This window comes from Xiphophorus maculatus, chromosome 21 (genome assembly GCF_002775205.1).
Source record: "Xiphophorus maculatus strain JP 163 A chromosome 21, X_maculatus-5.0-male, whole genome shotgun sequence".
In the NCBI taxonomy this organism is placed as follows: domain Eukaryota; kingdom Metazoa; phylum Chordata; class Actinopteri; order Cyprinodontiformes; family Poeciliidae; genus Xiphophorus; species Xiphophorus maculatus.
This window is the reverse complement of record NC_036463.1, coordinates 13,274,051-13,290,111: the sequence shown is the minus strand read 5'-3', so window position 1 is coordinate 13,290,111 and position 16,061 is coordinate 13,274,051. Positions and strand designations below refer to the sequence as shown.

The window sequence follows — 16,061 nt, the reverse complement described above, 5'->3', positions numbered from 1 at the left end:
TATTTATGTCTTATTCCGGGGGGCAACTATTGCTCTTTGTAATGTTAGACAAAAATACACATGTAGGCCATTTATTAAAGCAGGGTACTCAGGCATCAATTGCCTGTAGAGGGATTTGTTTCATAATACAATGCACAGTCCTTCATCAAATTCTTCCAAGAAACTTCAGTTTTTATTTTATTAAATTTCCTTTATTGATCTTTTTTTTTCTTTTTCTCTCAAGAAGCTCTTTGCTTCTACAACAAAAACCCTGCAAAATCGATTCATCAGCTCAACTGTCCTTTCCTTCTCCTCCTCTGCCGTCTCTCTTATCCTCTCTGCCTGCTAGCTCCAGATCGTCCTCGAGGATTATATAAACCTGTCATGGCGTGGCATTGTCGCAGCGTCTAACCCGAGCTTTCCAAACAAAGCCTCGCCAGCCGCCAGCGCCGTCGCTCTCCGATAGGAGATAACAATCGGCGGTTTGTCAGCGGGGCGCCGTATCTAGCCTGCAGGCACGAGGCGGGTCCTGTTTGGCAACAAAACAACACAGGAACGCTTCGATCTTCCTGCCTCTCCTTTATTTTCCCGCCCCCACTGTTAATCAATGGCCGTTTTCAAAAGTACTTTGTACAAGTAAAGAGCGCTGGTAACAAGTGAGAGAAGAGTCTCCAAAGGTCAGAGGCTCACTTGGGGCGTACCGGGAAATTACAATGATGCCCCCGCCCCTCACTCTCAGTCATCTTGTATTGATCGCTGTTTTTGTTATTTTTATTATAATAATTATTATTTTTATTATTGTATCTACTTAGCTATGAGCAAAAACAACCAAACGAAAGTCTTGTAGCAAGAATTAAGCTTTTATCTTGTTAGCAGCATTTAAAAGCCCCATCTTTTGAAAGACAAAACATCAGACAAGCGTAGTGCTGGTTGTGCCTGCCAGCAGCCATCTCTCACAAATTTAGTATGACAGTTTGTATGAGCAGATATTTATCTTCCATTAATCATTCTGAACAGTCATTTCGCTATAAAAAAAAAGGCTGACTGTGTATTGGAGTAATTGTGCTGTGTACTTTCTCTGAGCTGATGTATTTGGGGTTTGTTTGTTTTTTAAATGAACACCGCCACTCAGATCTACCCTCATGGAGCTGCAAAGATAAAGATGAAAGATATGAAATGATTCTGATGTTTACCAAGTCTTAACCTCAGCTTCCTTCGCAGTTCCACCCTCTCCCCTGCCCCCCGCTGATCATCTGAATGGAGCTGATTTAGACCCCAAATGGAGTTCTCCGCGGATGCCGCCTTTCCCCTCGGGATCGTATTGCAGGCTGTTATAGCGCGGCTATGTGATGTGATGTGATTTGTATTCAGGGAAAGGCGCCGGTGTGGTCTACTCAGAATGGAACCCAGGTTTTTCATATTGGTATTGATCCCTTTAGGGCGGGCGGCGAGAGGATGGAGAGAGAGAGTGACGAGCCCACTAAAATGAGTTTACTTGAGGCCGTTGGCAGATCAGAAGAATCTCGTCCAGGATGCTAATGGATAGGATCTGAGCGTCCCGATCAAATCAGCCACACAGCTTTGCTACACAGCCTCATGCAACAACATATAGTTCAAACAAAAGGATTTCTAATTCACCAGTTCACTTTGTATTTAATTAACAGGAGAAAACTTTCGCTGCGGTATTCACAATCATAGCTTTGTATTGATTTGCTTTTTCCTTTCAAGCTAATTAGTGTCTGGCCTTGACTAGCAATTGATTCATCTGTTCATTTTTCTAAAAAATGTAATTTATGTAATTATTGTTCATCTAAACTTGGTCGTAGACAGAAAATCATGTCCGGTGTTCAATGTTCCCTCAAGATATACAGTTTATATTTACTCAGATTTACTGCAGATTACTGACTACATACCACTGTACTGTTGTTATTATTTTCACTTCAATCAGTTTGTCATATATCAGCATAAATACATGCATACGTAAATAAAAGAGCAACGTTTTGATGAATGAATCAAAATAGATGCAGTCGAAAATGTACACTTTATGAAGAAAATATGAACTGATTGATCAATTTTACTGCGTACATTGCTGATTGACAACTCCATTTAAAGAGTTTACTCTCAGATTTTGCTTGAAAATCTCCCTGGGATCCAGTTTATGTTTGCATGTCTCTGCTGCTGATTTTGCAGGATCTGAGTAGCCTCCTCCTGCAATCCCGTCAATGGTTTTTAAATTTTTGCTTACAACATTGGTCCATGATAGAGACGCAGCACGTTTTTAACACTGAAAAACTGATTCCTATTCTGTTCATTTTGCCTTTCCCGTCCTTGGCTTTAAAATGTCCAAATAATACAACCCATTGTGAGCTGGGGTGTGCTGGATTGTACCAACTCACCCATGAAAAAGGATGGGATTTAAAGTTAGTATGATATCTAATGCTTATTTATTTAGTTTAAAGAAATACAATGCGAATCATGACTACATAAAGTAATCGGATTTCTTTGTGTCAAAAAGCGGAGAAGCAGAATCGGTTCACTTTGTGTTTGCCACTAAATGGATATCAGGCAAAAGGGATGCAGCAGGGAAGGAAAACGGGCTCAGCCGATCTCCATAGATGGTCATTTCAGCTATCCACAGAAAGGGTAGCAGACAAAGATAAGTTCCGTGGACTTTCAGCCAACTAATCGCATCATGAAAGATTTGGGGTTAGCTGTTATCTGGGAGAGAGCTGTCACCACAGCAGCAGGTGTGTGGCACAGATAACCACATCTTCATAGCTGCTTTGTGGTGCAGTGTGGTCTACAGGGGAATGTGGGAGGTTTGCCAAACTCCAAAGGAAACACTTTTTGGGGACAGGTGGACAAAAACACACACTGACGATGCCCTGTTTTCATTCTGAAAGACATTTATTGTGTTTGGATGAAATGTAGTCATAAGTGCAGTATAATGTCCTCACTTCTGCACACATGCTCATTTCCTCATTTGAAGCAATTGTGGCTCTCATTTTGCTGTCACTACAGCCGGTTTGTGACAGCAAAATAATAATTGTGTCAGTAATTGTGTCGCTCCTCTTCTTTAACCTCTAGTGCGAGGAAGGACTCTCTCTCTCTTCCATCTGGCCTGGTTGCCTGCTTGTATTGATTGACTGCTAACATCCGGTGTTTGACTTTCAGAGAGGAGGAGAAGAAGGAAAACCCCGAGGCCAAGTTTGGTGAAACCTGGCTGTTCTTTGGTTGTCGCTACAGGAACAAAGACTACCTGTTCAGGTAAGCTGAACATACCCAACATATTCTGTGTTGGTTAGCTTCTCTGTCTAGTCACATATGTGCAGCTGTTGTTTGAAATCAGTTTCTTCCACCTCAATTATTCTGAAGGTTTTACTTAGATGTATGAGGATGAATTTGATTAAGGTTTAATAAAATAGTGGAAAAAAGATGCCATAGTTGAATGAAGGTAAAGCTAAATAGAGCGACACAGCACCAGAGAAGAAACTGCTCTGGTAGTATAAAACCAAATGTATTTTTCTTTTACCTTGGTGTCGTGTGTATTGAAAATGTAACACTTCACATCACCCTGACCTCTCTGTCACACACTGAAACATACTTCTACAGTATGGGAAGAGAAACTGGCCAAAATTGGTGGGAAGACAAACTAAAAACAGAAGAATTGCATAAGAAAAGCTTTTAGAGGCTTTGGAAGACCTGAGAATTTGGCAGAGCTTCACCTTCTAAGGACAATGAACCTAATTTTGCACTGAAGAAACACCAGAACTACAGTTTGTAAATGAACAAAGCAGCTGACAGAGATCTTTTCCCCCCCAAAAGTCTTCATTCTGGAGCAATAGATGGTGGATGAATTCCAATGGGAAGAATATATATTCATGCAACTCTTCTATGGTTTTCAAGTGTAAAATTTTATTTTAACACAAATATATCCTTATATTTCCTATTCACAATAATACACCACATTGTTTTGGCCTATAACATCAGATCTTAACAAAATACACTGAAGCTTGTGGACATAAGACGGGGAAATGTTATACACGTGTCTTTTCTGTTTTTATGTAAAGCAAAAGCAAGACATTTCATGTTCTGAAACTGACAATTTTTTGCTGTGTTTTGGTTTTTTACAACTTTCGTTTTCAGTTCACTTTGATTTTCTTGTTGTAGTACTGGCCAGAAGTTATTTATATAACAAAAAAAACAAACAACTAAAGCCACAATCCCTTCTCATCACCACTACAGCTATAGATAAAGTTAGCAAGTAGAGGGTGGCGGAAAATAGAAAGATTTCCCCTGATGCTGCGGGAGACCAAACAGAACGTAAAAGTGGAGACGGCATCGGGCTCTAATTTGTCATCTGGACACAAGGCCCACTCCAAAAGAATGCTAATGTGTGCTGCACGTCTTCTGCATGTGTAACTGAGTAACTAATGTTGGGTGTCAGCGTTCTTTATAGCTTGTACTGCGGTTGTTGAAAGCCACTCTTGAAGTGATTTAGTATTTACTAACCATTTGAGAGTTAAAGAAGCTGGAGTAAATCACAAGCTCTTTTGTTCATTGATGGGAAAGTTCTTGGTTTAATTCATTACTATGACATAAATGGTGAGATTTTACCAAAGGTGCGCTGAATATTTGTCTCCTTCTATTTAGTTTTGAGGAACTATTGTCTAAAATATTGGATAAGTTTACCGAATCAGATCTGCAGATGATTGTCACTCATCTTCACCTCTTTGGCTTCTGAATATAATGCTGTTAAGGTATTCTATACCCATCATATCTCCACAAAAGCTTTTACATGTACTTTTTGTCTGGAAGCATAATATTCCAACTCATTCTACAGTAAATGGATTGATGCAAACACTTTTTAGCAACATTTGTTGCAGAGGTGATAAAAATCAGGACTTACATCAGTTTGTCAAAACAGTTTTTCGCATGTTGGCGGCCTGCTAAAGTTTTTACGCACATATAAAGTGAAAACAAACCAAATGTAGTTAAAAAACTGTCAGTGTTTTGCAATAAAAACAGATGTTGCACTTTTACAAGTGTGTTTAGAAAATGAAGTGTGAATTTCTGACTATGTCCTTGCAAATATAGTCACTCATTATACAAAGAACTAACCAGCTGATTCAAATACTGTACAAGAAAATTTTAATTAAAATTTTTCACATAGGGTTTGAAGTAAACTGCAGTGGCTCCATTCATGAATCTTTATGCACCATTTTGAAGCTTGTGTTTGAATGCTCATTCCTACAGATTTCTATCAAAACAAGTAATATCATTTTCATGCATGTCAAAAATGCTTATTAGATTTCTTCACAGTTTTGTACCTTTGATGTTTTACTCATTTTGTACCAGATTCTTTTTCTGGAACCAAATCTTTGTCTGCTACAGAAAATTTTGAGTCAACTTGGCGTCACTTTCTACGTGGTTTGACTGCTGACAAGTTACCTGTGGTTTTATGAGTGAAATAAATAGTCATATATGTATATCCATCCATTACCTTCCACTCAGTCCACGGTCAGGTCTTTGGGACAGCAGACTAAGCAGAGATCCCCACACTTCACTCACTCTATTTCAAGGGAGAGAGTCCAGACATGAGGAAAGCACATAACCACAGAGGAAGGTAGGGATGTATATTGACTAGTCAGTCAGTATTCACATAGTCATACCTTTTGAGTCAACTGTCTCAAATAGTGAACCAATATAAATAAGAACAGGGTGTAATTCAAAGATTTCAAACAACAACATACTCCCAAGGATTAAGATGTGAAAAGTTTTTGACAGTTCATCTCCATGGACCTTGGTTAAAATTAATTAGTACAAAATGGCTGGTGTGACATAAAAGTAAAAAGAAAGGAAATAGCTGTCAATGTGGATTCATGCTTTGTATATAATTTCAATCGTAAATACAGCTAATGGTTATGTTGTCTGTCTCTAAGCACACCACTGTCTGTGCATCCACAGCCTGTCAGCTCTGTCAGCTGGCTGGGCAGATTTCACCTATAAAACTAGCTGTCAGTTGTCATTTATACATCAGTAGGGGTTGCCCTTTTCTACATTGAGAACCAACAAAAAAGAAATAAAAGCCCCGTATCAAAGCACACGGAGAAAATATAAACATACTTTTCCTGGAGCAAGAGACGCTGCATTCTCAAGCTAAAATGATTTCATCTAAAAAGAAGAGGTTGAAGATGATTGTTTTCTGTTGGCTGTGTCCAAGAGAAATCTGTGAAAATACGCTGGCAGAATTTTCATCATCTGTCTCCTGATACTAAATCCACATTCACCTGAGCAATACTAAAGGTCTATCTTTTTATTGTTAAAAGACTAGAATGGAAAATAATGGATGGCCATAACTTACTATAAGCTATCATCCAGCCTTCTTATCCTCCTTCTTATTAATTTTCCTCGGCTTAACTCTCTTCTGACTTCATACTAATTGGTCAGCATTTCCGGTAAGGGCACCAAGCGTTTGTTGATTGCCCCGGTGCTGATGGAGTTCCTTTGAAAGATGAAATAATGCGAACGGATTAGCATCGTTAATGACACAAGAACATATCACAGAGGATGTTGTTTGTTCCTCTCTGTTTCTCCTATCCCTTTCTTAAATAGTAACTCCCAGGCAGGTAGTGGGCGTTGTTTGTTCACAGTGTGGGCCTCTGTGATGAACACCCCCACAGTGTTGACCAAAGTGATTAGTCTGTTTTATGAGCCACCCATGAAGAGTTGTGCTCAATTTAAATAGGTTAGCAGAATGAGAACAACATGCCATCAGCTAAATGCGCTGCCCGCATTCATCTCTGTGGGATTTATCTTAACGCAAGTGCAATTTGACGTCTGCCTTTTCACTACTTTGGTTTTTATTTTTCCCCCCAACGTTTTGGATGCTCAAAGAAAAAGTTGAGCTCCGGTCCAAAGAAGTGGGTGCAATTACGATAACGTCAAAACAGGATGTGATCAATTCTCAGATAAAGGCCTGAATTCAAAAATGGGGTGCGTCGCAATGCGACACAGCACTTAACGTCCCAGTTGGAGACTGATGCCTGTTTGTCACATCAAACATGCTTTTCTCTATTCTGCACTTATCCCTTACCCCTCCCTATGCTTCCCCAGCTTCTTTACAGCAGCTGATTTCATGCTGTAGAGAAACCTTGACTAGAAAATCACACTGGGCTTTGTTTCTAGTCTTCAATACTGCCACTGGCTTGTATGCGTATAAATACAGCAAGTAGTCTGGCATGTGCAGAATCCTCTATTTATTGTCTGCTTCTTAGAACTTGGCCTTCATTTGTCATCTGTCTGTTTCTGCTCACGGTGTTATCAAATCTGAGATGATTTACACACACACACATCTAACAAAAAAAACAACAACACAGCAGTTTCAGTGTCTTATTCACCCTTTTTGTCTCATTCATTAAACGTCCAAATGTCCAAGACAACGGTGCAAAAGCAAATAGAAATTCACATAAAGCAGCCCTTTTTCAGCTCAGCTCCTTTTAAACTATTTTACAATTTTAAATCGGTTGTCATACCGAGGGTGGAACAGTCGTGCAAACAAATAAAACCAATCGAATTTAATGTATTTATCAATATTACAAAGGTAGAAAGAATGATTAGATGAAATCAGCAGCTCTACCCGTGATATTAGAGCAAAGCGTTGACTATTTGCTGTTGTCAAAAATCTCATGAAACTCATCGTTGTCACTTACTTTCTAATTCCCTCCAATTAAAAATAAACAGACATTGACACCACAACAGGAATAGATTACATTATTCCTGTCAATTTATTCCTGTTGACAAAGTATGGTTTCTACCAACCACTCAACACCAGGAGAGTAAAGCTACATTACTGTTTAGATGATCTTAAAGTGACGGTATTTGTATCAATCTATCTGAGCCTCAAGCCTATTGCTGTCCCCCACAGGTCAGCTGGAAAGGACAATTTCCCTACTTAAAGTAACTTGATGAGTTAGCAAGCGTTGAAGGCTACTTTCCCTTCTTACTAATTTGTCTCTAAATTCAACAAACTCGTTGGTCAAACAATTAGATATTATTTGCTGTCTGATTTCAATTACAGCTTGTATAACAAGTATTGCTGGGAGCTGATGAATGTGAATCCTCGAAAGAAAACAAAGAACACAAGGTTCATCACTTTAGTATTCACAACACTGCTTGTGGCTTTGTATAAAAAAAGCTTATCTCAGTCTAGGGGTTACTTCATAACATAGACCCCCTAAGGCAAAGACCTTCACCCATGATCTTAGAGCTGTGGCTTGTTTTGTTGGAGTTTGGCTGCGTGTGTGTGTACTCTTTCCGACTGCTTAGCTTTAAACAAGATGTTCTGAGCTACAGTAAACTTCACCTCCCTCAGCACCTTCCTCATCCTCCAATAGCACCCCAGGCCCTATAAAAACATTGAGATAGAAGAGCATAAAGTTGGCAAGCAGAACACCGACACGGAGCAAGGTTAGACATAACTGGAAGGATGGGTGGATTGATTGTAAAAGATTGGTAGAACAGCGACCTGACCTCGCTTATGAAATCTGGATCCCAGTTTTGCATTTCTCTTGTTAGACAAATTAAATTGGTTGTCTGGCACAGTTTTGTTCAAACCTTTTCTGATTCAAAATGCTCAGAGGGTGTTTTTTTGGCTCAGTGAATCATGGCATTACCATTTAGCAATATGCTGGTGCCATCAAGGAAGAGTAAAAATCAACTCAAAAAGCAGATAGTAGAGTACAGTTTGGCAACATTTTACTTCATTTTTAAATCCATGGTGTCATGAAACCCTGACCAGAGCATCTGAGATCGCAACACCTACACATACCTGTTTTTAGACACACAGAGTTGTGTACATCTCTTAACGTGCCGCTCTTCCTACTCTGATGCGCCCATCATTCTGGAACAAGGGAAATCTGAGCTCATCAGACCGCATGACCTTTTTCCAAATTGAAGCCTTTCCTGGCTTTCAAGTGATAAATGGTTTCCTTAAGGCTACACATCTGTTTATTCGGAGTAGTCTACATTTGTTGCTATTTTTTATGTTTCTTACAAAGAACAAAAACATTTTTATAGCAGCATCATTTCAATGTAGAGAAACAGATTGTCAACCAGAAATCTACAAAAGATATTTACGGATAAGAATTCAAACACTCTGCATATTTGTTTTGATTAAGGAGACATGAGTTGGCTGATTCTTCTCTGGACTTTTATGTCGAAGAATCAAGGCAGGTGGTTCATGCTCAATTACCAAAACTAGGCTGGAAAAGGCAATGTTTTAACACTCAGGTCTTAGTTGTATATCTTAGAATGACTTCAAAGGTAAAAGAAATGTTGCGTTTACGCCATTATTTGCTGCCCTAATTTTATGCTGTATTGAGATTTAGAGACTGGCCTGGTTGTTTCATTACCTTTGTTGACAACATTTTGGGTTATTGTCTCTGTGAAACCTGTCCACGACCCATCGTCAGTGTTCTAGATGAGGAATAAAAGAAAATTATTTTTCTGTATATTGTCCATTGTATTGTGTCAGATTTTATGAAATGTCCTTATTTAAAATTGTTTTCTAAACAGTCCAAATATCCATTTCTTGAGATAGGAAGAGGCTTTCAAAAAAAAAAAAAACAAAAAAAAAAAGCAGTGAGCTGCCACAGGCGAGGGAAGGGCAGAACTGCATCATCCTATCCTCTAGTCACTTCAGGACACTAGCATCACTGATGTAAAATCTTAGACGTTTTGAAGTCGAAGATTTATATACCTTAATACCCATAAATAGCTCATGCCTTGTTAGTATGAGTATGTTTGGTGACTGTGGCTTCAGTGGCAATCAGTCCTCAAAGCATTAAGCTAGACCTTAGATGGTGCTCTCCACTCAGGGAGATTGATGGTCATTTTGTATTTTCTGCATTTTGAAATAATCACTTGTCACTTTCTTATCAAGGTTACTGCTGATGCAAGCCCCTTCCAGCTTTATGCTGGAAGGGGCTTTATGCTGGAAGGGGCATAAAGGAAGGATGAGGAGGATGTCTTTACTCTGACATCCTTTGACAACTCTTTGGTCCATGGACAGGTGTGCTTTCTGTAAATAATTGATTAATCTCGGCGCTTCATGGGAATTTTGCCTGATGCCATGTAAATTATTTCTTAGCTTTTTGTAATGCATTTTTCAGGATATTTTCTTGATATCTGCCCACATCAAATTAGGACTATGAGAAAAACGAAGTGAACAAACTCATTAAAGGACAAGCTACATTGCATCTTTTAGCATTAAACTTCAACAGCTCCATTTGCATCAAAAGCTGAGACGTGACTCTCCTTACTCAAATTTTTACATGAAATATGAACCTACTAATTGCTGTGTGGATTCGATGTCGTTCCAGAGAGGAACTGGAGAACTTTGTGTCCAGTGGCACCCTGAATCACCTGAAAGTGTGTTTCTCCAGAGAAGATAGGAAGGATGAGGAGGAACCTCCCTCAGCAGCACAACCCAGATACGTCCAACACAATCTGTTGCTCTGCTGCCGACAAGTCACCGACATCCTGCTCAGACAGGACGGCTACATCTATGTCTGCGGGTAAGACCGACACTGATCTTATTTTAATCTTAATCCATCCTGAGTGTTTCTTGTCCTTTTCTAATCTATTTATCATTTTTCCCATCATCCTTCTGCAAAGGCTGTCTGATGTTCTGGTTGTTTCAGTATTCAGTGTGTTCACACAATGGTGGCAGAGCATCTCTGCCTCTGCTTTTTCCTTGACTTTAAACTCTTTTTTTTCCCCCTTTTTGGTAAATAGTACTTGCTCCTACGTCACTACAGATTCACATTGTGTATAAAGTTAATTTTCATTCGGAACTGCATCATTATCATGATTACAAAGTGGACAAATTAATTTTACAAGAGCAATCACCTGAACATGTGGAGCCAGCACAGCAGCAGAGGAAATCTAATTACCTGTAGCTTACCAGCATAGTTTCTTACAAAGGTTATGAATAATTCTATTGTTTGAAAATATTCTTTAATTTTGCTGAAAATGAAAGCAGTACCCTAAATGACTCAATTTTGGTGTAGCACAAAGATAATGCTCTAATATAAACAGGTACTGCAAATACTTATTAAATTAACCTGTAATATTTCAGACTTGCATATATTTTTTATTAATTTGGTATGATCGAACCTGTTGAAAAGCTGTGTGTGTGTGTCTGAGGTTCTTTTGTATCCTCATGTAAGTCCAGTCTGACTTGATGAAATTAATATATGTTACCCTCTTCTGATCTGGACATTTGTTGTTGGAAGGGAGTCATAGAAGTCTGCATTTTTGTCCTTATTACTCAGATTACATGTTTGAATATAGTTTTGTTTTTTAATTGAATGGGTGAGGTATGTTGCAAAATTAAATTATTTAGATAAAAAACCTCACTGTGTAAGAATATTGTGATAGCAGGGAAATCATATAATTGGTAAAATAAACTAAACTGTAAGATTTTTTTAGTTTCCTGAAATTAGCAGTATTGGGTTTTTAAGTGTTTTTAACTATACTTAAGTATTTTTAAGAATTATTCTCAAAAAGAGAAGGTATTTGTTTATTTTCCTTTGCCAATATCAAGTCCCAATCTTATACTGCATCAATGCTAATAGAAGTAGTGTAGCTGCTTGAATGTTATCCCAACCAGAGTTTCTGTTGGTGAACCAGAGGATTTTGCTCTAACGTGAAGTAAACAAGATCAAGGAAGCAAATTTTATGTCCTGACAACGCAGCAGCTTAAAACCTGCTTAGCTTCTTTACTTGTTTCTCACTGGACATTTAACATCACATAAACAGAAATGTCTTTAATATACCCATGCTCTTCTCTTGCAGCACCCAGTATAGTCTATCCTTAAGTTTGAATATAAAGGTGAAAGGCCTATGCAAGCAGTCCTTTTTAAACATATTCAGCTCACTAACAGTATGGCAAAAAGAAAGTCATAACCAAAAACAAGTGTTGGTAGTTGAGTTTAGTCAGAGACTACAATACTGATCACCCCTAAACGCCTTAATATTTAACATTTTATGTTACTAATAAACTCTGTAATGCTCAAAAGAACAGTCTATTCAGAAGTGTAAATACAACAAAAATGATGGTCCCTGGTGTTCGGTCCCCCCCGCCCCTCCTAAAGAAAATCCTGCTTACCATGGAGGAGTGTTCACCAATTACCGGTGAAATGTCTGCCATGCTACAGTGATTTTCCCAGGCACTTTCAGATTTTGTGGGTTGTGTTGTTCTTCCTTCCTCCTTCATTACACCCCAAAGGTGTGGGGATTCAGGCCATACATCTTATGTTCCCCTTTTCCTCTATGCTTTGGAACATTTTTATTATCCTGGTAAAATACTATCACACAGTGTGAACATGTCATGGTAATTTTAACTGTGCGACCTGTTTCACAGGTCTTTTGGTGCATCGTTAAACAGCAAAATGGATAAGGTAGTATCAAGCACAACAACTTGATGTCAACTGTCAACAAGAACTACAGTGTCTTGCAAAAACAGCAGCATCAAATAGTGTTTAATTGTGTAGCTGAAAGAGAAGGACAGCAGACCTTCAACTTTTTTTTTCTTTTCTTTTTTAAATATGAAAGTTATGGCAAGCATTTATATTCAGCCCCTCTGAGTCAACACCTTTCACTGCTACAAGCCTTTTTTAAGTTATGTCTCTGCTGGTGTTGCACATCTAGAGACAAAACATGTTTCCTGTTCTTTGCTCAAACTCAGCCAGATTTAATGGAGAAGAATCGGTTCTCCCTTTCTCAGTACTCGGATTTTATGCCATGAGCACTTATGATGCCACCACTAAATACCATGTAATCTCTTCAAAATCTTTTGCAAGCTGCAAAAAATCATTCGTGCTTGACAAATATTTAACCCTTTTTCAAGATCAGATAAGATAAGATTTATTTGTCATTGTCATCAACAGATTACAACGAGATTGAGATTTGCTCGACTCAGTCTACTTTTGAACTTCAGTTCTGTGCCAATGTCTGCAGAGTTCCATATTTTTTGAAGAGACATACTTATGTGTGGTATATGAAAACAAATCCAAGTTGTTAAGCTCGTGTGCTGCAGTGCCTTGCTTACAAGACAGCTCTCACTTTTTAAAGATACAAACACAAGTCACATGATTACAGATTCCTTTGCTGCTGTTTCCTTCACTGTGATGCAGCAGTCTGCTCTGTTTATAGTTCATACATATCCTGCTGTCCTCCCTCCCTGCAGCATTACAACACTTGTTTGTCTTAGTCAGTGCAAATTGTCCCTGTCAGAACAAAGAAAACATCAAAGACTTGTGGGTATCAAACATGCCAAATCCTGTCAGCGTTGTAAAGCTGCTACTGTACATACCACATTATTTTTCCTGTTGTTTCTCACTCTCCTGCCTCCCTCCTCACCTTCGAGTAAATTACCTTTGAAACATCAAAACCGTGTGAATTTTCGCAGTCATAGAACATCCCCATCTTTCCGCTGAATCTCTGCAGCAGCAAACTCGAGGATTTAACCAGGAGGTATTCTAGAGATGGCAGCAGTTATGGGAACTATTGGTATGTCACAGGGTATTCAGAGTCTTGCAAAAGTATTCATACCCCTTCAGCTATTCTAACAGAGTGTTTGACACATTACATTTACGAAATTCTGTGAAATATGTTTAGACTGTATGCAATAGACCATCAAATGATTGTGAATAAGAGGAAACTAACACATGACTTTTACACCCTTTGTAGAAATGGTACTAATTGCCTTCAAAAGTCAACTAGTTAGTGCAGTTCACCTGTTACTAACAGAGCTGTTCAGTAAAGGCCTCAAAGGCTTTTTAGGAAACAGTAGTGAACAAACAGCATCACAGGACTCCTTCCATTTCACCTACATACGCTATTTTGTGTTGGTGTATCGCACACAAATACTACAAATGACACTGAAGTCTGTGGTTGCAACATGGGAAAAAGTGAAAATATCCAAGCGGTATTAGTTCTGTTGCAAGGCACTTTAGGAGGAATGAAAGACACATACATACTTTAACAGTACTGTTTTTTGTAACATATGTGCATTTTTCCCCCTTCCTAGGGATGCCAAGAACATGGCCAAAGATGTGAATGAGACCCTGGTGGAGATGATTAAAACTGAGCTTCAAGTGGACCAACTGGAGGCCATGAAGACGCTAGCAGGACTTAGAGAGCAGAAGCGCTACTTACAGGACATCTGGGCCTGACTGTAGATGACTAGATAAAGGATTTTTGCTGCATTTGCTGGACTAAAAAAAAAAAAGGATAGTGCAAGATATATATTTAGCCTTCTCAGCTGTAACCTCTTGATCCATAAAATTGTCGCTGCAGACGCTTGAAGGTAGTTTACGCCAGCCAATGTCACCGAGATAGAGTCACCCATGTGACCTGTGGATATCAGTTCAGTCCACCTTCCTTGCCTTTGCTGTTTAAACAGAGCTGACCTTGGTCAGTGCTGGAGATTAGCCCCGGGGTGTGAAAAGGCTTTTAGTGTAGACACGACGCCTCGGTTTGTCCTTTCTGATGAAAAGGCATTTATTACTGTCGGCCTTAATGGAGTGACTTTGATGAGACTGAGCGCGGGATACTTTTCGCACCTTGACAGCACATTAATCTGTATTTTTTTTATTTTTTTTTTAAACCGCGCGCATACACAAATAAACTGAGGCATTCAAGTAAGGGGAAATTGTTTTTCTTTCTTGTGTTTGTTCTTGTCGTCTGTTTCAACTAAATGTACCGCTGCTAAAACTCGATCTGTCACTACTTGTTTGTGTTGGTGTATCGATCTGTCACTACTTTTGTATTTTTTTCTGCTGACTAATTTAGAAGTCTATTCCCCTTAGTGATTCAATGTTTTTTTTGTTTTTTGTTTGTTCTAGTTTTTTTTTTTTTACAAAATTCCAAGTGCTACAATTATTGCATTCCTACAGTTCGTATAAAACAAAAACAAATTTAATTGAAGGGTTTTTTTTTTTGTATTATTCATGTAGAAAATACTATCTTGGAAATTTTAACTCATTTATTCTTTTCCTGATGTGTGAATAAGAAGCGAGGCAGGTCAGAGGCGACCTCTCTCTGCAGGTTTACGACAGAAATGTTTAGTGAGTCAACTTTGTGAAATCTTCTAGAAGTTCAGTCTTCTAAGATCGTTCAAGAATTCTAGGATTCTTGATTCTAGGATTGTTCAAGAATTAACAGGAGGGGGGTTTGTAATCTGCATCAATGATTTTACTTGGAGTAAAAAAAATAGAAAAGAGTTCTGTTAATGTTGAAATGTTCTCAGATTAAAGAACATTTAAAGGTTGACCTTTTTCTACAATTTCACTGTCAGATTATGATTATGATAAGTTTTTCATTTTTCCTTTTCACACCACTTTTTTGTAAAAAAAATAAAAAAATGTTGGATTCAAATTTGTTTTCCCCCCATTAGGCTCTTATAAAGGTTGAGTGTATGTTATGCTTATTATAGATATGTTTACTTTCCACAGAACTGTAAGAGGTTTAAAAGTTAATTTAAATTTGCTGAGTTTACGCATCTGTCTGTTTTAAAACCCCTCCCCGCTGAAACGTCCAGTATTGGTTCGGATCGTCCTGCTGATTGCTTCTGAGTGGACTGAACATAACCTTGTTAGCCACAAAGCAAGCATTATGTAAATGTGTTTCATTCTGATGGATTAAACGGAACAAGGTGTCTCAGGCTTTCATGAGCAGCGTCCGCTGAAAATGATTGACTTTGTAATTCTGCTGAATTTTTTTTTTTTTACCGAAAATGCTTGAAAAAAAATGATAGCAAGCTTTATATATATATATATATATATATATATATATATATATATATATATATATATATATATATATATACATATATATATATATATATATATATATACATATATATATATATATATATATATATATATATATATATATATATATATATATATATATATATATATATATATATATAAAGAAGCATAATATGTATTCTTCAAAGTATGCCAAAACCCAGCAGAGTAATAGATTTTTACTCATTTATCATTCCAGAGTGC

General features: G+C 38.1%; 1 protein-coding gene across 4 annotated transcripts in view; it reads left to right on the top strand.

The window, feature by feature from the left end:
* The window catches only part of mtrr (5-methyltetrahydrofolate-homocysteine methyltransferase reductase), a 34,353-nt gene extending 18,643 nt beyond the window's left edge, over positions 1-15,710 (top strand). For all 4 annotated transcript variants that reach the window (XM_023325838.1, XM_023325836.1, XM_023325837.1 and 1 more), the window contains 3 exons: positions 3,154-3,246; positions 10,362-10,556; positions 14,075-15,710. In XM_023325838.1, the coding sequence (XP_023181606.1) occupies positions 3,154-3,246; positions 10,362-10,556; positions 14,075-14,219 (433 nt within the window). In that variant the 3' untranslated portion in view covers positions 14,220-15,710. The remainder of the gene's footprint in view (positions 1-3,153; positions 3,247-10,361; positions 10,557-14,074) is intronic.
* Positions 15,711-16,061: the final 351 nt, after the last annotated feature.